This window comes from Jaculus jaculus, chromosome 5, assembly GCF_020740685.1.
Source record: "Jaculus jaculus isolate mJacJac1 chromosome 5, mJacJac1.mat.Y.cur, whole genome shotgun sequence".
Lineage (NCBI taxonomy): Eukaryota > Metazoa > Chordata > Mammalia > Rodentia > Dipodidae > Jaculus > Jaculus jaculus.
This window is the reverse complement of record NC_059106.1, coordinates 136,834,036-136,859,507: the sequence shown is the minus strand read 5'-3', so window position 1 is coordinate 136,859,507 and position 25,472 is coordinate 136,834,036. Positions and strand designations below refer to the sequence as shown.

General features: G+C 40.7%; 1 protein-coding gene across 2 annotated transcripts in view; it reads left to right on the top strand.

Moving 5' to 3' along the window:
• The window catches only part of Vps8 (VPS8 subunit of CORVET complex), a 252,603-nt gene that overhangs the window by 147,495 nt on the left and 79,636 nt on the right, over positions 1-25,472 (top strand). For both annotated transcript variants that reach the window (XM_004654317.2, XM_004654316.2), the window contains 2 exons: positions 579-668; positions 5,615-5,661. In XM_004654317.2, the coding sequence (XP_004654374.1) occupies positions 579-668; positions 5,615-5,661 (137 nt within the window). The remainder of the gene's footprint in view (positions 1-578; positions 669-5,614; positions 5,662-25,472) is intronic.

The window sequence follows — 25,472 nt, the reverse complement described above, 5'->3', positions numbered from 1 at the left end:
AGAACCTTCAGTAAGAAAAGTGTAGCCAGGACTGTCAAGTACGGTGCAGGAAGTGGACATACGGAAATCTTAGATATGATGGAAATAAATCTTACCAACAGTGGCTAACTAACATTTTATTCTCCTTTACTCCCAGTTGCTTTCTTCACGCTTTTAATTTACAAACCCACCAGATGCCAGAGGTTAAGTTTAGAATTTTTAGCTAAAGAAAATGCAGCTATACTCATTCTCACTTCTTTAAGCTCAAGGGTGAAATTTATTGACAGGGAATGAGAACTTTTATTCTTTCTGTTTACCCTTTAGCTATCCTGCCTGGAATCTAGAATTTGACAGTGCTTTTATTTTATAAGAATTCTGAATTATTTCTTAACAATCTAATACTGATTTGCTGAATGACACATTTACCATTTTGCTAATTTGCAAACTTCTTAAATTGAGACACAACCTAAGGTCTCTTGAAATGTGTTGTGGAGGCTTGTGACAGTGCTGAGGTAGGAAATCATGCCTCACGCTTTATGGATATTCCATTTCAGTGTCCCATTGAAAGAACGACTTTGTCTCTTTTTCTTTAACTCCAGGAACTTGTGTCCCTGAAGCCTTGTAAAGCTGCAGAGCTGGTTGCTACCCACTTTGCTGGACAGATTGAAACAGTCGTTAGAAAACTTCAAGTAAGGAGCATATACTGAGAACCTTTACCTAAGAATGTTTAAGTATAGTAATTGTTTTTTCCTTAATTTTCAAAAATATATTTTTATGTGTGTGTGTGTGTGTGTGTGTGTGTGTGTGCATACATGCAAAGGCATGTGTGTGGAGGTCAGCAGACAATGTTGAGGTGTCTGTGCTCCACCTTCTTTGAGACAGGGTCTCTTGCTGCTGTGAACAGTGCCAGACTACAGAGGAATGTTACATTAGCTGGCACCCAAGCTTGGGTTTCTCCTGTTCCACCTCCCAGTGCTATAAGTGAGTTGAGGTCATAGATGCATGTACCACTGTGGCACCTGACTTTACGTGGGTGTTGGAGAATTGAGTCTGACCAGCAGGCTTTACCAGCAAGCACCTTTAACAACTGAGCCATCTCCCTAGCCCTGGTTAATTTCTTAAATTGATAGTTGCCAGTTAGTAGCAATTTCTATAGTGTATGTATATATGTATGTCTGTGTTTGTGTGGTGACCTCCTTAGTGTAAAATTAAGGGGTTTTCACCTTTGGGCATAACATATGTTCGCATCAAAGAAGCACTGTTGTAACTATAACTTGGACTTTTTGTAGATATCACAATTCACAGAAAGTACTCTCCTTTCTTCTATTTTCTTTTGATAAGGACTCAGGTCCCTATTCTCTTGATGGTTTATACAATGCATTATTATTTACTTACTCCCTCCTGTCTCCCATCCAAATACTAACCAGACCCTCCCCCACTTAGCTTCTGAAATGAGACAACATATAGCTGGAGTCCCTTAATGTTATGTGTTTCTTATTCATAATTGTGTCACCCTGAAGTTGGGCCAGTGTTAACTGAGAATTTTTCATGGAAAATGTTAACTAGAATGTAGTTATGTTTATGGTGAATTTTGAGAAGCTCTGCTAGAAATATTACATAACATATAGCATTCCTCTTACCATGTAACATCACAGTCATAGTGTTGAGTTGGCTCATTTCAATTATGGATGCAAGATAGAGGTAGAGCGTAAACAGTGAGAGGAACACAAAGCACAACTCACAGTTTTCAAATGGAGAGAATAGTGGTAGGAAATAATTGTGAAATAAAAACTGGAACAGTGAGTAGTGAGCTTGGAGGCATGTGAGACCAAGACATGGAATTCATTCATTTAGATACTCCTCCATTTTGTACCATAGTACACTTGGCACTAAGACCTGAGAATACAAATAACAATAAAACCTTTAATTTTGCCTATGGAACATACATACTGTATGGTACACTGACAGCATTGAGCTATACTAGAGATATGTCAAAAGCACTACAGGAACAAGGGAAGACAGTGATGGATTCTGAGAAAATCAGATGAGAACTTGTAGATACTTCCTGAACTGTCTTAAATGATACGTGTTCATTTGCCAAACAAAATTGGGAAAGATTTTCCAGATTAAAGGACCCTTGGTGTCTAAAGGATGGATCTAGATCTCTGTCACCCTCCAAAGCTCAGGTAACGTTGATGAAGACACAGCACAAAGAACGTAAGGGCCACAGGGTGTGTACTTGGGCACTGTCACTCAGACATGAACTGACTGGTGCATGCTTGGCTCATCCCTGGTTACGGATACCCTGACAGCACAAGCATGCTTCTGAGCCCATCAGCATTTTTCATGAAGGATGGAGGAGAACAAGAGGAAGAAGTCCCTTGAAAAAGGAATGCCCTTGGGAGGTGGGAGGGAAGAACAGAGAGGATAGTGGGATGGGAACATCATCAAATTCTTATATGTTTGTATATTAAAGTACCCAAATAAAAAGTGAAAGAAACAAAAAAAGACAAAGGTGAAAAGCACCAAATATATTCAGAGAATGGTCAGATTTATATGAAGAATCCAGTAGTGAGTGTGATGATAGCAGTAGCTAGGAATGGTATTTTAGAAGGGATGGGTTAAATGATAGTCTAGAAAATATAAACGGGGATTGAGATCATATGTAATATTAAGAAATAAATGCTTATGTGTATTAGAAATTACTGGAGTGCTAAGCACAGGATAACATCATTAGAACCACTTTATAGAAAATTAACTCTGGCTAGCCATGTGGAGAGTAGCGTGGCAAAGAGAATGCATGGAGCAGAGACCACTTGGAAGGCACAAGGCCTACTCCAAGCAAAGGACGGAATGACCAAGGTTATAGCAGTGGAGAACACAGGTTCCACGTGCAGTTGTGCCATGCAATGTACTTGACTTGGAAGTTAGCTGCATATATTCAGAGAATGTAAAAACGTTTCCCAGGTAATCTAGCATTTGTTACACTGACTCAACTTCATCCAGTCATTGAATCAGTATTGATGTTTGGGGTCAAAAGCATTAAGTGCTGAGGGTAACAGGAAAATGCAAATGGAAGCATATGAGGAAAACACAAATGTTAACCCCACCTCATGGTAGGTGACAGATAAGCCAAAAAGCACTTACGAATAGTTTTGTTGGAATTATGAAACAGTACATGGAATGACCCCATATCCTGGTTACTTGTCTGCTATAGAAACACACACACAGCTCACACGGCTGCCAACCGCTAGAGCTTACCTTTGTGTTATCAGCAGTTCAAGCCAGGAGTGGTGACGCACGCCTTTAATCCCAGCACTTGGGAGGCAGAGATAGGAGGATCGCCATGAGTTCAAGACCCTACCTCAAAAACTAAAAAAAAAAAAAAAAAAAAAAAAAAAATTTCAGCAGTTCGCCAGTTCTGGTGGGGCTGTTATTATTGTTTTTTAAAAGTGTAAGGTTATCAGTTGCAGGATTCTTTATTTTTCTGTCCTCTATAATGATTTTAAAAGATAAGCCTGGTAAATGAGTATAATATCATTTACAAATACAAAAGCTGAAGTGTAATGGACAAGAAAAAGACAGCTATTGACAATCGTCTGTGTTGGGTCTCAGTTCTTGTTAAGAACTTTAATTTATTGTCAGACTTTATTGATTACACAAGAATCCCATATGAATCTTAAAAAGATTTACTTGTGATAGCAATCGATGTACCTGAAGCCAGAATGCTGCAACCAGCAGGAAAGGGTAAAATAGAATAAAACAATAGGGAGAAGATAGGAAATCAGAGACTGAAAAATTCATCAGACTGATAAAGACTACTCTGTGTGTGTGTATTAGTCCTTTTAGAGACTAGTATTTGCGTTTATAAATATGTACATTAATTTTTTTTCTTTTAGCAATAATGGGGATCAAACTCAGGGCCTTTTAATTGCTAGGCAAGCTCTCTGCCACCACTGAATATATATACATATACATGTCTATATTTTTTTTAATAATATTTTAAATGACATTAATCTTTTTGCTTTGGTGGCCCTTGCTTTTTTACAGCTAAAGTCTGAATGCATTAAAAAAGAGAGAGAAGAAAAACTAAACAATGATAATTTTTGCTTAAGTTTCTTAAGAACTTTACAGTGATGTGGTTATAGGAAGTTATATCTCGAGCTGGGGAGATCCAGTGATGTGGTTATGGGAAGCTACATCTCGAGCTGGGGAGATACTGCAGTTGGTAGTGTTTGCCTCACCGGGATGACCTTACCTCAGTCTCCAATACTCGTGTGAACCTGCTGGGCTTGGTGACATGCTCCTGGAACCACACTGCGATGGAGGTGGAGACCGGCGGATCCCTGGGCTGTCTGGCCTCCATGTGTGTGCGTACCTGCATACGCGCACACCCACCCACACACATACGAACACGGACGCACACATGCAGGAAAGTTATATCTCAAGTAATCCTATGTCAAAGGGGGAGAAGAAACAACTGAGGTTTTTTCCTCCCCTAAGGAAATTAAACACTAAAAGACTAAGTGACTCACACAAAGTTTATAGCTCATCAGTGGGAGAAACAACCCCGATTTCCTACCACATTGGTGGCTAGCACATTGCCATTTGATTGCCCTCTATTCTCTAGTCAATTGCATTGCAGAAATAAGGAGATTTCATTGGTAGTTGTTAAAATTTGAGCTTAAATCACCACCCTGCCTAGATGAACTGTTTCACAGTGGGTCCTTGTCATTGTGGGGAGGAGGATAGTTGAGGCACACAGAGACCTCAGAACAGCCCACCGCCACTGTCAGCAGAAGTATTCTTGTGTGGAAAGCTCAGACATTAGTCTCAGTAAGGAACTTTTTTTTTTTTTTTTTTTGGTTTAACCGCTGCACTCAAAAGTGAATTCAGGGCTAGAGAGATGGGTCAGTGAGAGAAGTGCTTCAGGACCAGAGCTTGTCTGCTCAGTACTCTAAGCAAAATGCCAGGCATGGCAGTGCATGCCTGTAATCCCAGTGCTTGGAAGGCCAAGACAGGAGAATCCATGGGGCTTACTGGCTAGCTTGTCTGGCCAAGTTAGTGGGCTCTAGGTTTAGTGAGAGACTTAAAGAATAAGGTGGGAGCTGGGGAGATGGCTAAGTGGTTAAAGGTGCTTGCTTGCAAAAGCCTGTCAGTATGGGCTCCCCTGGACCCCCATAAAGGCACATGCACAAGGTAGTGCATTTGTCTGGAGTTCTCTTTATCTCTGTCTGTCTGTTTCTCCTTACCTTTCTCCCTTGCAAATAAGTGAATAAAAATATTTTTTTAAAAAAGAATAAGGTAGATGGAAAGTAACTGAGGAAGACCCTTGATATCAGCTTCTGGCCTCCACAACACATATACACACACACCTACCTGCATCCATATGAACATACATAACACACACACGTGCCAAAAAATAATGACTATAACAGTGATTAGAATTAGAGCTATGAGAAAACATGAAAGATTGCCAGCCATTTTCTGAGCAGTCCCTAGATGTGTACAGAGGCTTCCTAGAAACAGATGTATCCGTGTATTTTAAAAGGACTGTCTAGTTGAGTTCTTTACAATTGTATAATTTGGGAAATTTATCTTAATATTTCATTTTTATTTTTATTTTCCTATTCAGAACCAGGTTTTGCTTTTCAAGTTTTTGAGGAGTCTTCTTGACCCAAGGTATGTCAATAAAGTTTAGTTTTTCATAGTACATAGATTAAAAAGAAATAAATTGTGATTAAGATACTGGCCCATGGTACTCAAGAAATAAATACCCTGTCTTTGTTTTTTACTATTAGAAGGAGTACTATTGTGTGATGAAATCATCTATAATCGGAAAATGATATCCTGAAGTAGTATTTTTTCCATTTGAACACAAGCATAGACAGTGAGTTCTTATTGATACAAATAAAATAATGAAGCGCTGCTATGAGGACATGTTTCAAGAGAGACTTGATGGCCATATACAGTCCTCTTTCGATCTTATCTTCACTCCTGCCTGTTTCTTATTCCATGGTGTAGATGGTAGCTCTACTTTTTTTTGTTGCTGTTGTTCGAGTTAGGGTCTTAGTCTCAGGCTGGCCTCCTGCTCATGGCAGTCCTCCTACCTCTGCTTCCCGAGTGCTGAGACTAAAGGCAGGCACCATTATTTTTTTATTATACTAGGTCTCATAAGGCCATTATTTATGCAACTGTATAATGTACTTTAAGCATATTCCCCCTCATGCTTTCTCACCTCTCCCTCTCCTGTTAGTCCCCTAGAGAATTTCTCTTCTACTTTCATGCCTTCTGCATATATAATTTTATGCAGGACCCACATGAGAGGAGACAAGTGATTTTTATCTTTCTGAAACTGATTCAACTCACTTAATATCATTATTTCCAATTGCATCTGTTTTTTTCTGCAAATGACATTAACTTTATTCTTTATGCCTAAAAAAATCCCACTGTGTATAAACCACACCTTCTTTATTCATTATTCTATTGATGGGCATCTTGGTTGGTTCCACACTTAGCTATTATGAATACTGCTGCATTGACATGCAAGTATCTTTGTAATGTGCTGATGTGAAGTTTTTTGGCTACTCAGAAGTGGTATAGATGAGTCATATGGTATATTTAGTTTTAGTTTTTTGAAAACTCTCCATACTAATTTCCATAATGGCTGGACTAGTTACACTCCTACTAACAGCATATAAGTTTTCCCTATTGCCTACATCCTTGCCAGCCTTTATTATTATTATTATTATTATTATTATTATTATTATTATTATTATTATTTGGTGGCTGTCCTTATACTTGAGATGAGGTGAGATCTCAGTGTAATATTTATTTCAATTTCCTGCTACCTAGTGAATATTTTTCTTATATTTATTAGCTATTTGTACTTCATCTTTTGAGAATTGTATGCTCATTTTATTAGCCCATTTCCTGATTGCATTGTATGATTTCTTGTTATTTGGCCTTTTTTTTTTTTAGTTCTGTGCATATTCTAGAATACATTAATTCTCTGTCAAGTGTATAGCTAGTAGAAATTCTCTCATTCTGCTGGACTATCTCTTCACATGATGAGCTGCTTCCTCTGTTGTGTGGAAACTTTCATGAAGTCCTGTGTGTCCATGATTGCTGCTATTTCCTGAGCGACATAAGTCCTAGTCCAGCATCCTCGCATATGCCTATGTCTTGAAATGTTTGCTGTACTTTTTCTCCTACCAGTTTCAGAGTTTCATATCTCACATTAAAGTCTTTGATCAATTGAAGTTGGTTTTCATGTAGGGTGAGAGACAAGAATCTAGTTTTGTCTTCTACATGTGGATATCTGGTTTTCCCAGCACCATTTGTTGAAAATGCTACCTTTTCTTAGGTACATATTTATTTCAGCTTCTTTCTTCAGTGTTTTAATTTTCATTATAAAGGTCTTTCACTTCCTTGGTTAGACTTATTTCCAAGGGTTTTTTGTTTGTTTTGTTTTTTTAATTATGTGTGGGATTGTTTCTCTGGTTTCTTTCTTGTATGTTTGTTATTGGTAGATAGTAAGGCAACAGGTGATGTAGCTGTACGGGTTTGGATCTGCATACTGGATTCTAGTCCATTATTCTATGTCCGCTTTTTGCCAGTACCATGTTGCTCTTTGCTATGGTTCTTCAATACAACTTGAAGTCAGATATGGCCATGCCTGAAGCAATGTTCTTTTTGCTCAGGATTGCTTTAGCTATCCAGGCATTCATATTTTGATGATAATTGCATTGAATCTGTGGGTTGCTTATGCATAGGCATTTTCGTGGTACTTTTCCAACCCATAAGCACAGGTGGTCTTTCCATCTTTTCATGTCTTATTTGACTTCAAGACTTTATATTTTTTAAAGTTTCTTTTATTTTTTATTTTATTTATTTATATATTTGAGAGAGAGGGAGAGAGGGAGAACGGGCATACCAGGGCCTCTAGCCACTGCAAACAAACACCAGACACATGTGCCACCTTGTGCATCTGGTTTATGTGTGTCCTGGATAATCAAATCTCAGTCCTTAGGCTTCATAGGTAAGTCCAGGGATTTAAGTTTTTGTTATAGAGGGCTTTCACTTCCGTATGTTGTTGATTTTCTGGTATCATTTGGGACTGGGATTTTTTTTTAATTTCTTGTTACTATTAGGAAGACTACTGATTTTTTGTTGTTGTTGTTGTTGTTGTTTTTAAAGGTAGGGTCTCACTCTAGTCCAGGCTAACCTGGGACTTACATTATGGTTACAGGCTGGCCTTGAACTCAAGATGATCCTTCTACCTCTGCATCCTTAGAGCTGAGATTAAAGATGTGTGTCACCATAAGACTACTGATTTTTGTGTTACTTTTGTATCCTGCCACTTTGCTGAAAGAATTTATTAGTTCTAAGAGTTTTCTTTAGGATCTCTTATGTATAGACTCAAATCATTTGCACTTCTTCCATTCCTATTTGTATCCTTTTATTTCCCTTTCTTTTCTTCTCTGGCTAAGACTTCAAGCACTGTATTGAACAGGAATGGAGAAATGGGCACATTTGTGTTATTTCTGGTTTTAGTGGAAATAATTTCAGTCTTTTCTCATTTAGTATAAATTTGCTGGGAAAAACATAGCTCTGGCAAGGGGAATTTATTTGTATTCTCTTTGAATTCAGTTAGCTGTTTATTTGTATCCCCTTTGATTTTATTGTGTTCTTATAATCACTATTTAAAATTCTTTGTGATTTTTATCTAATCTACTCATTTTTGGAGCTATTACTATGGAATTGCTACTTTTGGGTTTGGGGAGAGGGAGGTGTCTGTCACACTGCTTTGATTTTTTATGTTTTGTATTGGGATTTTTGCATCTGGGATAATTTCTTTCTCTTTTTTAAAATGAGCTGCATTTCAGTTGAAGTATTTGTAATGTTTCAGTGAGGCTAGATTGTGGTAGAATTGAGGTGTATAGTTCAGAAATTAGACCTCAGCCAGTGTGCTCAGGTAGCTGGTACCAGCTCTGCATTACTTACAGAGTAGAATATTAACTCCAGCAGCAGTATCCTCATTCAGGAGCATGGTAAATGATCTTTTAATTAATCATTTATTACTTGTTTTGATGCAAAGAAACAAGTCTCCACATGGCATTTTCACAATATTTAATTTTGGTTGACCTTCCCAAGCTCTTTCCCCATCTCCTACCTCATTCCCCACTTTTCCCCTTCTGCCCTCAGTGCTCCCTTTCCTCTTTCATATCGCATGCTCCTTTCTAGTTGTATGTCCTTTGCCCTGGTGGGTAGGCCCATTATGCATATGCATATTAGCCAGTAAAAAAGAGTGGTCCTTTTATTGCCAATAACTACTGGAAGATAGATCAATAGTATGGTTTATACTAGAACAGTAGTTAATAATCTTAGGCGAAGAAGGAAATTAGGATGGGTAAAGATAAAGATTAGTATTAGATCAACAGAAAAAAAAATCAAGATGGAAAAAGTCACTAGGGGAGGGGAAAATTGAGATACTGTTGGTGTCCACAGATTTTGGAGATTGCTAAAGCTATAGAAGGTTATAGTTATATAATAATGGGATATGGTGAGGAAGCAAAGAAGAGACAGCAATGAGAGGGAAAGTAGATGAGTTTTACATAGGAAGAATAGTAGAGAGGGTTCAGAAGTAGAATGAGTGGAAAACTTACAGAACAATGAATAAGACTTGACCAAGTAATACACAAACTAAAGAAAAACCAGTATAAGATATTCATGTAACAGTGACGAATAAACAATGAAATTGAGTCTGGAGAGATGGCTTTATGGTTAAGGTGCTTGTCTGTGAAGCCTAAGAACTCATGTTTAAATCTCCAGGTCCCGCATAAGCTAGACACACAGTGACAGTGATGTAAGTGCACAGTGTCACACATGCTCACAAGGGATGCGTGTGTCTGGAGTTCATTTGTAGTGGCTGAAGGCCCTGGCATGTCCATCCCTCCCTTTCCCTGACTCTTTTTCTATCTCCCTCTCTCTATCTCAAATAAATTTTAAAAAATAACTTTAAAAAGTGAAATTGAAGAATATATTTAAAATGACAAAAATTTAACAATAATATGTATGATAAAAGTACATTAGATTTAAAAACAGTTGCATCAGGCACTATTTCTTCCTTGGTGAGAAAGCTTTTGAATTTTTACCCTCCCTGTGATATTTCATATAGTAAACAATGCTGACAGAAGAGGTAAAATTTACAGTATCTTTTCAAACCCATCAAACCAGATACATTACCTCATTATCTTTTGGCTGAGTTTCTGGTACAACTGCACTGAGTTGAACAGTTTCCCTGACACTCTTTCTGGCTTGGCACCTTGTGGGGTGGGGGCAGGGGGCAGAAATAGGAGCCAGATGGTTTTATTTAAATAGTCAGTCACAGTTGGAAGCCCAAAGAGAGCAAACCAAGAGATCCTACCTTGCTTGTTCTGGCAAAGTTGGAATGTGACATCTGACCCAATTTCATCCAGGATGGATAAGAACAATTCTTCATCAACAGTGCCTCCTACTTCTTCCCCAATCTGACATTCCTATGAATGCTGGCCCCTCTTGGGTCAGCCCCTTGAGTCCAAAAAAGCCAATTAGCGCGCTCTCTCTCTCTCTTTCTCTGTGTGTGTGTGTGTGTGTGTGTGTGTGTGTGTGTGTAAAAACATTCCAGCCTTTTCCTGGATACAGATTTTAATTAATAATTTAACCACCCCAAAGCAATTCTTTGGACAAGAATCTAAATTTTGGGTCTCACAGCTTGGAAGAAAACCCCCTATACCCTCAAAATCCTGTAATATAGCTATACTTAAGAGGTGCAAATTAGATAACTTTCAATAGTACAGGAAACATTGAGGCTGGGCATGTAGCTCAGTGGTAGAGCACCTGCCTAGCTTGCCTAAGGCCCTGGAATACCTAATACCACAAGAAAAGAGGGGGGAAAAAAGAGTATGGTGAAAGTTGTTCACTAACCAACCACAAGTAATTTTATAGTTAATTGAGAAATAGGTCTATTTTATTCTTCCAGTAACCCTAACCCAGGAAAATCACTGTATTTTAATATGGCACACACTTCCTCTCCTGCAACACCAGTTCAGCTACAAGGTCTCTGGCTTACATTCAACAGAAGTCATGCATCCACAGCCCTTCTATCTCCATCCCTGAAAAACAGCACAACCTGGAATGACCTTGCTGTAACAGCAGCCAAGTCTCTAGCTGTGTGTTTCCTTAGCATAAAGTAAGATTCTCAAGTCAATCACACTGATGCGTTAGCTGCGCCTTTCAAAAGAGCTCTGCTTAAGGATTTACCTCCATGGGTCAAGTATCTCATGCTCTGCTTTGAGAGTCTCAAGCCTGTTCATCACACTTGATGTGATACATGGGAGTCAAGCATTAATTCTGATTATGCCTTAAGTTTATTTTTGAATTTGGCATTTAAATTTAAGTCTATTTTTGAATTATGCATTTTAGTCATTAGTATGTAGAAAGTATTTTAAATGACAGTATCTTGGCCTAACCTGCAAAAGCTCACACGGGATTCATGTAATATGGTAATATAGTGAATTCTGGATTGAGGGGAAAAGATGAAGTTAAGAAATTGGAGTGTGGAGGGAGTAAGGAAAGAAGGGGAAAGTCTCTCCTTTCTTGCCTGCAGAGCTGTTCTTAGACAAAGTGGCGAAGTATGGGTCATTTGCCTTTGGTGTTCATTGAACTCTGTCCCTGCCCTTAGTTCTGTCCCTTCTTTCCAGTGATGCAGGATGCATGCTTTTTCAGTTTTCCGCTTCATAACCACACTCAGATGGGTAGTATTTATGGACTTAAAAATATCAGAATTACTTTCTTCTATGCTCCAGTCCATTGTTTTTTCAGTCTATATTATGGGATACTTTTTATAGTAAGGAATATATAAAGAATATATGAATACCTAGAAACATACAGATACAGAAAAGAAAACTTCCTATTGCCCCTTGCTCTCAAATGTGGGAAGAAACCTAAGCATGGACTGGTTGCCATCACCTGTGAATGACTGACTTGCCATCTGTGGTGGTTTGATTCAGGTGTCCCCTATAAACTTAGATGTTCTGAATGCTAGGTTCCCAGCTGATGTAGATTTTGGAATTAATGCCTTCTGGAGGCAGTGCATTGTTGGGGTTATTATAGCCAGTGTCCCCTTGCCAGTGTTTGGCACACTCTCCTGTTGCTATTTGTCCACCTTATGTTGGCCAGGAGGTGATGTCCACCCTCTGTTCATGCCATCATTTTCCCCTGTCGTCATGGAGATTCCCCCTCAAGTGTGTAAGCCAAAATAAACCCTTTCTTCCAAAAAGCTCTTGGGTGATATCTGCCAGCAATGCGAACCTGACTGCAACACCATTGCATCCCAACCTTCTGAAGACTCACTGGAGTAAACTGACAAAGATTAAGTAGACGAAAAAGCAAGAACATGTGTTGACATGCAAGAGAGGGACATCACAACACAAAGACAAATCACATAGGAGATGATCACCCGCAAGCTCAACATTGTTTAGAAATGTATAGGTCTCTTCTCCATTAGGGGAAGAATGAGGATATGACACTTTTAGGGGAATTCAGTGGGGTTGGGCAATACAGTGGTTTCAAGCAAATTCTGTTTGGCCTCCAAAATGAAAACTGGCTTATAAAAGATTCTCCACAGGACCAAGTGAGACAGTGGTGTGTGACATTCTGTCCAGATATTGACAGTCTTCAGTTTCTCGTCAGCAGATGAGTTCAGCTAATGAAGGCTCAGGGAAGAGGCCTGGGAAGACTGTTTCCTCTTGGGTGGGCCTGTACTTCCTGCAGATCAGGGCCTTGCAGAAGGTTATTCCCTGTGTTAGGAGGGTGGCACAGTCATGACAGGAGGAACACAGACTCCAAGTTCGCTTATAAGAGCTCTCCACACTGCATTTCAGAGCACCTCTCTTGACAGCATTGTTCTCTGAGGCCCAACTCTCTGCTTGTTGTCTAACCTAAGTAAGGGCCAGAATCTTGTCAGCCATGGGTGATCTGAGGTCGGAATAAGGGACAGAATGCAGAGACGGAAGAACATCCGATGTAGAGTGGCCCTGCCTTGCAGATCTTTCTATCAGCCAGCTGTAGACTATTTTTGCCCTTGTTTCCTCCCTTTCTGTGCTTTAGCAGTTTTTTTTAAACATCCAGTCATTCTCCCCTTCCACTACCCCATGAAACTCCAATAACAAGAATGCCGGAAAGTGGGAAAGGTGAAAGAAACAGTTATTTTGAAATGAGGCTTGTTTTATATGTGTCCTATTTAAATTGGGCTATTTTGCTCAAAGTTGAAGAGAGCCTTATTCCTATACATCCAGTTTATGCATATTTGATTGAACATTTACACCAAGCTGTTTTAATGGAGGAGTTGTATTTATTTTGTGAAGAGCATTTTGTGTGTATATGCATGTGCATATTTGTGTGTGTGAGTGAACACTCACACCTGCCTCAGGCATCAGACTGTGCTTTCGCCTCACTTGAGGGAGGGGCTCTTACTGCTCAGCACGCATTGGCCATGCTGGCTAGCCCTCGAGCTTCTTGGGGATTCTCCTGCCTTCACTTCCCATCTCAACAGACGTGTGCTGGGATGCCAGCTACTACCATCCAGCATTGCTGTGGGCTCTGGGGAGACAAACTTAGGTACTCACATTGGCATGTTTTACCCACTGCACCATTTTCCTAGCCCTAAACGGAATTTGTAAAGGAATAAGTTATTTAGTTGAATTTTTATATATTTTCAATACCTAAATTTCTTGTCATGTAATTTTTTGTATGAGTGAGAGAGCGAGAGACAGAGAATTAGTGTGCCAGGGCCTCCAGCCACTGTAGTCGAAACTCCAGGTGTGTGCGCCACCTTGTGTGCATGTGCAACCTTGTGAGCTTGCATCACCTTGTGCATCTGGCTTACATGGGACCTGAGAGTAGAACATGGGTCTTTAGGCTTTGCAGGCAAGAGCCTTACCCACTAAGCCATCTCCCCAGCCCTATGGTATAATTTTATCAGTAGAACTAATTGACCTACAAAGGTATTGATGGCATATGTACATGGAAAGATTAGTCTTGGGAGAAGACCAGGTTAATCCTCCTCTGGATACAAATTAATGTGCCTGCATTGAAGCTCACAGCTTGGGAGAGGAAGGATTTGCATCGGCTTCCCATAATCTCCTTTGGGCAGCTGTTACCAGGAGTCTCCCCTCCCCTCCCTCCATGTGCTCCCACTGGCCACCAGTTTGCACAGAAGCTGTGAAAGAATCACATCCAGATTCAGGCTTTTGATGTAGAAAACACGCTCAAAGGATAGCACAGAAGAACACTGGTGGGGTTTGTGAGGAAATGAGCTGTGTACAGAATAAAGAGAATGTGTGAGAATATTTATATTAAAAAATACTTTACCATGCTGGGTGTAGTGTTGCATGCCTTTACTCCCAGCAGTTGAGTGACTGAGGTAGGAGGAACACCATGAGGTCAAGGCCAGCCTGGGACTACTGAGTTAGTTTCAGATCAGCCTGGACGACAGTGAAGTCCTACCTACCCCTTCTCTCCCTTCCTCCCCATAAAAATAACAGCCCTAACAAGCTTGGCCTGGCCAGTTATCCTCTACAGTTCAATTTAAGAAGCTCCAGATGTGTGCACCACCTTGAGTTCCCCTCTATTAGTGCTTACTCCTCAGTCTGGAGGCGAAATATGCCCGTATCTGAGACAAATATCATAAAAAGACTAAAGAAGAAACTAAGGTTAGAAGTCAGTGTCAAGTAACCAGGCATAAGAACCATTTCTGTATAACCTCTTGGCTTTAGTTTCTTTTCCAGTGGCTGGTACAAATGACTACATTTTCCTTGTTGACTCTGAGGCAGAGTGAGTGTGTAAATCCCAGGTTGCCCTCAAACTTACTATCCTCTTGATTCTGCCTCCCAAGTGCCGGGATAACAGGGCAGTGCTGCCATGCCCCATGTGCCTTTATTTCAATGTCCTTTATTGGTTGCTAAGTAACCGATGTCAAGGAGTGAGCACCAATAAAACCCTTTATAGCTAATTTTAGGTAAATAAGAGATATAGAAAGAATGGCTTTTAGGTTAGGACATGTGGCATCCATTCTTCAGTTTAATTCTGACTGTCATGTGCATAATTTCTTAGCAACTCAAACTTTTTTTTTTTTTAGTTTTTAAATTTCTATTTATTTATTTGAGAGAGAGAGAGAAAGAGGCAGAGAAAGGGAGAGAGAAAATGTGTGTGCCAGGGCCTTCAGCCACTGCAAATGAACTCCAGACACATGCACCCCCTTGCACATCTGGCTTATGTGGGTCCTGGGGAATTGAACGGGGATCCTTTGGCTTTGCAGGCAGATGCCTTAACTGCTAAGCCATCTTTCCAGCCCAACATATTATTCTTTATTAGAAATTATATATTGCTTTAGAATGTTAACAGATAACAGTTTAAAGCTTTATATGAAACACAACCAATAAGAGAAAATATTTAAAGAAAACTAGTTTACAAATTTTTAGATGTATGTTTTCCTTGAGCGATCGTTGTCCAATACCTTTCATGTTTTAGGAGGCACTGTTTGGAGTGTACAATGTCTAAACATCCTTACATAAAGAAAATAATCATAATAAAAGTTAGGAATATGTAAACACAAACCTGGAAATGATTGCTATCACTAAAAATTCTAGTTTGTGGGGCGCCTGCTTGGTAAAGTTTTCTGCACTTAGCATCTTAAAAATCTTATGTAATCAAGTGGTGTGCAGATACATTTAAAAGAGCCAGGAATAATTAGCATCACAACATAGGACCGCAGAAGTCCTTTATATGTTCATTTGGGTTCTATCTACTTTTGCAGCAAAGTTTAGGGTTTGGCTCAATAGGATAATACATTGAAGCACTGACAAAAACCAAACCTTTACAATATTACAAATATAGGGCACATGGCTAATGACTATAAGCAGATGCATTTTGTGATGTACATCTCATATATATGGTAACGGATGTAGGAGTACCCAAGTAGCAGGTATAACTGGTTAAGCAATTTCTCCTCCCTTGCTTACTCCCTCATTCCACCTGGCCATGCTCAGTGTAGGTCTAGGATTTTGGAATCACCTCATGTTATGATAATTGAGTAAAAGCTGGGACTCCCACAAGCAGCCACATCTTATTAAAACCTCAGTGACCCAGTCCAGCAACTGCGGAGAGTTAAAAATAGTACAGGTGCAGAGATAAAATTGTCTTGATCTATATTAGCCTTTGTTTGTGTGGTTAATTGGTTGTTTTCGTTTTGTTTTGCTTTTGAGGTAGGGTCTCGCTTTCCCACAGGCTGACTTGGAACTCACTCCATAGCCAAGGCTGGCCTTGAACTCTTGGTGATCCTCCTACTTCAGCCTCCTAAGCACTGGAATTGAAGGCCCGAGCCACCATGCCTGGTATATTAACCTTTCAAAACAGCCAGCTTAGTACATTTCCTTGTGTGACTTGACATCTCTGTGACCTGTGGTGGTTTGATTCAGGTGTCCCCCATAAACAGGTGTTCTTTATGCTAGCTTCCCAGCTTATGGAGATTTGGGAATTAATGTCTCCTGGAGAGAGTCTATTGTTGTGGGCAGGCCAGTTTCTCCATGCCATTGTTTGGCATAGTCTCCTGCTTCTGTTGTCCACCTGATGTTGGCCAGGGTGTGATGTCCGCCCTCTGCTCATGCCATTGTTTTTCCTGCCATTATGAAGCTTCCCCCTCGAGCATGTAAGCCAAAATAAACCTATTTTTTTTCCCACAAACTGCCCTTGGTTGAGTGATTTCTATCAGCATTGCAAACCTGACTACAACAGTAAAGTGGTACTGGTAGTGGGGTTGCTGCTAGACACCTGACTCTGTGGCTTTGTCCTTTTGGAGCTGATTTTCAAGAGGACTGTAGAAGGTTTTGAAACCTTGGCCTCAGAGATGCCTTGCAATGCTGTAAGTACAGCTTAATGGACTATTCTGGTCAGGGTTGAAAGACCTGAAGGCAGTAAGAACTATGGACTGTGAGGTTTGACTTATGAGGGTGAGAAAAAGCTTTGCTTGGACTGGGCTAGCAGTTTGTGTGAAAAGCTTGCTGTTATGCCTGTGTCCTGAGACGTTGTTCAGGGTTGCTTTGTGTAGAAATGAACTGGTGTGAACAGAGAGATATGGCACAGAAAGAAAAAAAATCTTTGGGTGGACTGCTGCCCATTCAGCTACAATTGAGAGATTACAACCTTTGACATTAGGCTAGCTGACCTGCATGCATTAGGGCAACAGGAAGAATGTTGATTCTTTTGAAGGGACACAAGTGCTCAAGGAGTATCCTGTTCTTTGAAGTCTGCTTTATTTCCCCCCTGGATTAACAGATTGGCACTGTGCCTGGGATTGTGGAGTATAAGAAATGCAGGAAACAGAGGGTCATTGGGTTTTCATCATGATCTTGTGTTTTGGAAATGGCCATGGGCAGTGTGAAGCAGGTTTGCTGGAGACCTGCATGGAGACTCCATGGGGCCATGAGGATGGACTGTGAATTGCAGTGGAGACCCAGTGGAGTGGCTGGAACCATGAGATGGCTGCTAAGGAAAACCGGCAGCCCCAATGAAGTTTTCCAGGATGGTGAGTAGCCTAGCTGTAGGGGTGAATTGGAATGCCAGAGACTTATTGCTGGTCAGAATTATCAGACTTGGAGATTTGTCACTGGCTAGAATTGTTGGACTTGAATCTACATAGTTTGATGTTTGCCCTGGTTGTTTTAAATCTTGTATTGGTTGAATATTTCTTTGCTATGCCCAATGCCATGTTTTGCAGTGTGAATATTTAGTCTGTGTCATTATGGGTTTTGGGGGGATCTTTTGGTATTATGGCTCAGGTAAAAGATCTTGGACTCTGGGGATGGTAAACATCATTGGTATTGATAAAAACTATGGTGACTTTTTAAATTGGACTGAATGCATTGTATTTTACATCATGTATGGATGTCAGTTTATGGGAGTCAGGGGTGGAATGTGGTGGTTTGATTCAGGTGTCCCCATAAACTTAGGTGTTCTGAATGCTAGGTTCCCAGCTGATGGAGATTTGGGAATTATTGTCTCCTAGAAGGAGTATGTTGTTGGGGGCAGGCTTATCTGTGTTATGGCCAGTGTCACCTTGCCAGTGTTTGGCACACTTTCTGCTCCTGTTGCTCACCTAATGTTGGCCAGGGGTTGATGTCTACCCTCTGCTCATGCCACCATTTTCCCTGCCATCATGGAGCTTCCCCCTCGAGCCTGTAAGCCCAAATAAACCTCTTTTTTTACCCACAAACTGCTCTTGGTTGGGTGATTTCTACCAGCAATGTGAACCTGACTGAAACAGACACCTTTTATTCTGGGTTATAGTTTTTCCAAACATATTCCTTTTCAGCTAACCCTTTTCACAAGCTCTTATTTCCTCTGAGGTAAATCATTCTTTTATATGCCAGGACTCACTGCTACTGAAAGTTTTCTGCTTACCAACATGAGTGTGGACGCTTCTCTAAAAAGGCCAGTTCTATCTTTAACTCTCCCATCTAACTTACACAATTCATTTCCACTGATGCAATTCCAAATGGTTTCAGAATTGCTTCTTGGTACCCATTTTGATTTTCTATCCATACATCCATACCTGGTCCATCTGCTAACTTGATCCATCTCAACTACACTTACCTCAGTTACTTTCTTGTTGCTTGGACAATACCTGACTAGAAGTAGTTAGGGAAAGAGTTTATTTTGGCTTGTAGGTGGTAGCCAAATGGTAGATCATAGTGTCCATGGTGATAAGGATAGCATGGTAGGAGAAGGAAGCCAAGCATCACATCCTCAGATCAGCAGGGAGGAAATAGAGGTGGATGCATACTGAATGCTGAGCTATCTTTCTCCTACTTATACAGTGCAGGAACCCAGCCCACGGGAATGTTGTCACCCAGAATTAGGATGGGTCCTAATATAGGAAATCCCTAACATGCATGTCAAGATATTTGTTTCCATGGTGATTCTAAATACTGTCAAATTGACAACCAGAGATTAACCACATGTCCACCCCTTTTCAACTTGGCAACACACTTTTTCTTTTTTGAGTCTTTTTTTAGTTCTTCAAGGTAGGGTCTCACTCTAGTCTAGGCTGACCTGGAAATTCACTATGTAGTCTCAGGTGGCCTCAAACTCATGGGCAATCCTCTTACCTCTGTCTCCCAAGTGCTGGGATTAAAGGCATGCCACCACACCCAGCTTCACAACACTTTTTCAATAGAGTCCTTTTTCCCTACTGAAATCTCATGAATCAAGCCTCCAGTATCTGTATTTCTCTTGGCCTTCTGGTCTTTCAGACTTTCACCAGAATGACTGATTAAGCCCTGCTTAATAGCATTGTAGGGCTTCTGTAGTCTAAAATTCCAAATCCTACATTCCTCCCACAAACGAATTCCAAAAGACTAAACCACATAGTCAGGGTAATCACAGCAAAATCCTCATTTCCCATTACCAATTTTCTGAATTAGCTGCTTTCTTTTTGCTGGGAAAAAAAAAATACCCAGTCAGAAGCAACTTAGGAAGAAAAGGGCTTATTTCACCTTACAGGTCCAGAAGGTAGGGTCTGTGATGGCAAGGAAAGCACGATGAGCAGAAGCTGGGTGTCACATCCTCAGAGCAGTGGAAAGTAGCGAGGAATGCTCCATGCACAGCTAAGCTTTGCCGTTTCACTTTTATTTTTATTTATTTATTTATTTTTTGCTTCTGTTGTATATGTGTGCCCACATGCTTGCCTACACTCACTGATGGTGGCTGTAGCAGAATGTTGGGTGCCCCACTCCATCATCTTCCAGCCATTCTTGTTTGTGAACTAGAGTCTCATACTGATCATTGAGCCTACCTATTACTGCCGCCAGCTCCAGTGATTCCCATTCTCTGCTGCCATGCATTACTCCTACAGGCACCTGTAGCTGTACCCAGCTATTCATGTGGGTTCTGAAAATTCAAATTTGGGTGATCTCAGGCCCTCTCCTGTTTGTGCAGTGACCACTGAGTCATCTCTCCAGCCCACTCTTTTATATATAGTCCAGGAATCCAGCCCATGGCATGGCTCTGCCCATAGTTAGGGTGGTCCTGCTCTAGAATATCTCTGACAGGCATACTAAGAGATTTGTTTCCATGGTGATTCCATTGCTTGTCAAGTTGGCATCCAGAGATTAACCATCACAACCACCAGGAATGCGACATGTATTGTCTCATGCACTTGATGTGGGGGTATAGATATGGGCCCCTGACTCAAACACTCTTAGATGGAGAAGGCTTCTGACTCTATGATGCCTCAATCTAGTTCAAACTAGCTAGAGATACAATATTGTTGCCACATAACCTTGGGAAGATTTTACCTTCTGTCCCCTTTCCTATTAAGTTGTGTATCCTCCTCCTGCTCCTCTTCTTCCTCTTCCTTCTCTTCCTCCTCCTCCTCCTCCTCCTCTTTTGTTCAGCTAAAGAAAAAGGCTGGAGTATAAGAGTTCAATGCCTGTTTTCTCCTCCTTCATTTCCTTTCATTTGGTCATGCTTGGACTACATCTAATATCTTGGAACCACTTCCCATCGTGGTAATTGAATAAGCCTGGGTTAAGAAGAGGGCATGCCACCTCCCTCCAACCCTACCTCAGTCCCATCACTCTTGGTCCTTCGCTCACAGTGCATTCCTGTACTTCTCCCTCCAGTTACCCAGCATTCTGGACTTCCCCTTTGTCTCTCTTACTTTGGTTGCTTTGTATGTGTTAAACTTATATGCCTTCAATTCTCTGTGGAGGTTTGAATGTGAAATGCCCACTCCCCCAAGCCTCATATGTTTGTGATTAAGCATTGGTCCCCAGCTCGTGGAACCTTTTAGGAGGTGTGTCACTGGGGAAGGGATTTGGGACTGTACAGTTCAACCCCCTTGCCAGCGCTAGCTTGCTCACTCAGGCTACTGCCTTCCATCTGATGCAGAGCTATGATCCAGGCTTGATGCTCAGGCCTGTCTAGCTTTCCCCACCAAGATGAAACTTTCCTTGAAACTATAGGATAAACCACTTTCCTACCATAAGCTGCCTCTAGTAAGGTGTTTTGCTCTAGCAATGAGAAGGTAACTGCAACAGTCTGTACGTCTTGTATAATATGTAAAGTTCACTCACACAGCTCTTCAGATTATTGGGATAGAGGACTCTGTGATGAGCTCTTTCTTGGACCCAAGGTTTAATTAATGCCACGTGAGAGAATAGCTACATCAGGAGTGAAAGAAAGAGATTTCAGAATCCCTAGTTAGAGGATGTATATACATGCAAAATTAAATATTAAAATAACTATTCCTATAATATCATTTATAATCAAATGTATTATTAGTAATCAGCTCAATTGCAAAATAATTCTATCTCACCATTGACAAAACATATGTATATTTCATATGGACCAAAGCCCAGAAATCATGCAAAAGCATCTATATATAGGGCAATCCTAAATTTAACTTTTTTAATTTACATGTTAAGTTTACCTAGCAAAAAGCAGTTTGTCCAGACATATGTGCCACCATCTGGCTTATGTGGGTCCTAGGGAATCAAACCTGAGTCCTTTGGCTTTGTGGGCAAGTACCTTAATCACTAAGCCATCTCTCCAGCTCCCTTTGTTCTTTTTGCTTTGCGAGCAAGCACCTTTAGCCACTGAGCCATCTCTCTAGCACCTGATATGTTTTTGGTTGAGTGCTCAGCATTGCAAATTCCAAAGGCTGTGAATGGGGATAACGTCCTACATGAGGCTCACATTTTCCTGTAATAGGCAGAGGAGACGTTAATTCTAAGGTGACTTAATTCAGTCTGAGTACTCCTTCTGGCTTAGCTTTAGTTTTCCCTGGCAGAGACTGTCCTCTGGAGATTGTGCATTAAGAGCCCATAGTGATGACTGGATCTGCCCACATTGGCAGTTCCTTGGCCACCAAACTCATTCTACTTCTAGTAAATTTGAAATTTGAATCTAAGGCAGAGGTCTTCTGCTTAACATCCATTGATGCCATCACAGATATTTGATTCGGCTTTCATGGTATATGCTGCTTCTTGGCTTCAGTGATTGGACAGGGCATAAAAGTTGGTCTGTTGTAATCCAGTCTTAGAAGTCTATTAATTTTGTGACTTAAAAAAAATCTTTTGTGGGCCGGAGAGATGGCTTAGCAGTTAAAGCACTTGCCTGCAAAACCAAAGGACCAAGGTTCGATTCCTCAGGACCCACGTAAACCAGATGCACATGTTGGCGCAGGATCTGGTGTTTGTTTGCAGTGGCTGGAGGCCTTGGTGCACTCAAAATCTCTCTCTCTCTCTCTCTCTCTCTCTCTCTCTCTCTCTCTCCGCCTCTCTCTCACTCCGCCTCTCTCTCACTCTCTCTCAAGTAAATAAATAAAAATAAAATTAAAAATTTTCTTGTGTAAAATAAAACGCAAACTCAAAAAAAAAAAAAAAAAGCAGTTTGCAACATTTTAACCATTTAACAAAAGCATGTTTTTACCCCTGCAGATGAACTCCAGACACTTGTGCCATTTTTACATCTGGCTTTACATGGGTTCTAGGGATTCAGCCCTGGGCTAGCACACGCTTTGCAAGCAAGTGCCCTTAGTACCAAGCCATTTCCTCAGCCCTTAATCACCTTTGTAATGTATGATTTCTTTCTATCACATAAAGAGTAATTTAAACACTCATTGTTGTTTTTAGGGATTATATCTCCTTTAATACTATTAATATGGGAATTTGGAATGACTTTGGGCATATTGGAGATATTTTAGGCTCTTGGTTCTGCATACCCATGGTCACACAAAATTTTCACGGAGTCACTGGCCTCTCGGTTCTTGTCTCATGAACTCAACAAATAAAATCCACAGACTGAAGAAGGTGAGATTTTATTATAGGGCTGGAGAGATGGCTTAGCGGTTAAGCGCTTGCCTGTGAAGCCTAAGGACCCCGGTTCGAGGCTCGGTTCCCCAGGTCCCACGTTAGCCAGATGCACAAGGGGGCACACGCATCTGGAGTTCGTTTGCAGAGGCTAGAAGTCCTGGCGCGCCCATTCTCTCTCTCTCCCTCTATCTGTCTTTCTCTCTGTGTCTGTCGCTCTCAAATAAATAAATAATTTTTTTTAAAGTCTGGAGATTTTATTATAATGCTTAAGCGAAGGAAGATTTTATTATAATGCTTAAGGAAAGAAGTCTGAACTCTTTTATATCAGGAGAGGGCCCCAGAAATGAGATTTTATTAAAGAAAGTAAGGCATTTCTGGCCTTCAGCAAAGTGGAGTCTTCCAGGACCTCCTTTTTTAGGTAAAAAGATAGGGAAAAACCTGATCCCTCCTTACAGTCTCAAAAAGGCTATTTCCTGCTTTTAGCCAAGAGAAAAAAAAAAAAAAAAAAAAACTGTTCACTTTCAGATCCCTGTTAACTAAACTGCCTGGCTACTCTTTTAATCTCCTGTTCTTCATCAGTATGAAAAGGAAATTTAACATGAAGACCTTTGAAAAAAATACATATGCATCATTTCCCATGTGTCACAGCCATGATTTAAAAAAAAAAAATACATAGTTGCCGGGCATGGTGGCGCACACCTTTAATCCCAGCACTCAGGAGGCAGAGGTAGGAGGATCACTGTGAGTTCGAAGCCACCCTGAGACTCCATAGTGAATTCCAGGTCAGCCTGGGCAAGAGTGAAACCCTACCTCGAAAAACCAAAAAATAAATAAATAAATAAACATAGTTATTATTTGCATACGAAAACTAGTCCTGAAAAACAAAACCATAGCAATAATCAAACAAAAGGATTTTTTAAATGTTTATTTGCAAGCAGAGAGAATGAGTGGGCACTCCAGGGCCTCCTGCCGCCACCAGAGAACACCAGATGCAGGTGCCACTTGGTACACTTGGCTGTACGTAGGCTCAAGATTAACAGTTCAACTAACTGACACGTTAGGTTGGCCTGCGTGAAGGAAGTCCTGGGTGGTAGTGTGAATGTAAAGTGCCCCTATCATAGCCTCATGTGCTTGTGATTTAGCCCCATTCTCGGTCCCCAGCTGGTGGCAGTTTGGGAAATGACCGTTGCTTGAGGAGTGTGTCACTAGGAGTGGACGTTGAGGTTTATCAGCCCAGGCCCAAGCGCATGCAGCAACTACCTCCACCCACATATGTACCAAGACTCTGCTCATGCTTGCTTGCCTTGCCATGATGCAACTTCTCAAGACTGAAACAAACTGTTTCCTTCCGCGAGCCGCCTCTGGTCAGGTGTGTCATCCTAACAATGGGAAGGGAACTGCAATGTCTTGCATAAGCAGTATTTTCCTTCACCCAAATTCTGCAACTAACTATGAAATTCCCATATTTTTTCTCAATTTTTATTAACATTTCCATGATTATAAAAAGTATCCCATGGTAATACCCTTCCCCCCACACTTTCCCCTTTGAAACTCCATTCTCCATCATATCCCCTCCCCATCTCAATCAGTCTCTCTTTTATTTTGATGTCGTGATCTTTTCCTCCTCTTATGGTTGCCTTATGTAGGTAGTGTCAGGCACTGTGAGGTCATGGATATCCAGGCCATATCACACCTTCCAAGGCTCAGGGTCTAATGCAGAAGAGGTGGCAGAAAGAATGTAAGGGCCAAAGGAAGGGTAGGACTCCTTACAACATGCTCCTCCAGACACAAAATGGCCTGCATAAATCCCATATTTTAATTAACTGTTTTCAAAGGAAAAGAGACAAAGACAGAAGTAACAGCTACTATATATTAATGCATTACAGAAATGTCCCCAAAATACATTCATCTATACACATATACGCACATTTTAATTAAGGTATGCCAAGTATAATGATTTTATTTTTTTTTTTAATTTTTTTTTTGGTTTATTTTTATTTATTTATTTGACAGCAATAGACAGAGAAAGAGGCAGAGAAAGAGAGAGAGAGAATGGGTGCGCCAGGGCTTCCAGCCACTGCAGACGAATTCCAGATGCGTGCACCCCCTTGTGCATCTGGCTAACATGGGTCCTGGGGAACCGAGCCTCGAACCTGGGTCCTTAGGCTTCACAGGCACGCGCTTAACCGCTAAGCCATCTCTCCAGCCCTCAAGTATAATGATTTTAGCATGCAGTAAATACAAAGACGAAATGTAAAAGGGAAGTGGCCAAAGGTTTGTTACTAGTTATTGTCAAGAGCTCTAGCAGCAGATTCGTTTCCCCCATTCTGTCTCAGGAATGATTAAATTTACAAAAGTTTAATCAACTAGAATTCTCCTTGACTTATATTTTTCTTGGTTATACAAAGCACAATAGAGATCTCTGTCAAACTTGTTTGTTTCTCTGTTATGGCTCAATAAAACCTTAATTACTCCACAGTGCCCCAAAGACACACATTTCCACTTTGCCTGTCATACAGCAGTTGCTCAAATTTGCCAATTTGAACTTTGTTAACAATATCTTGAAGGCCTCTGAAA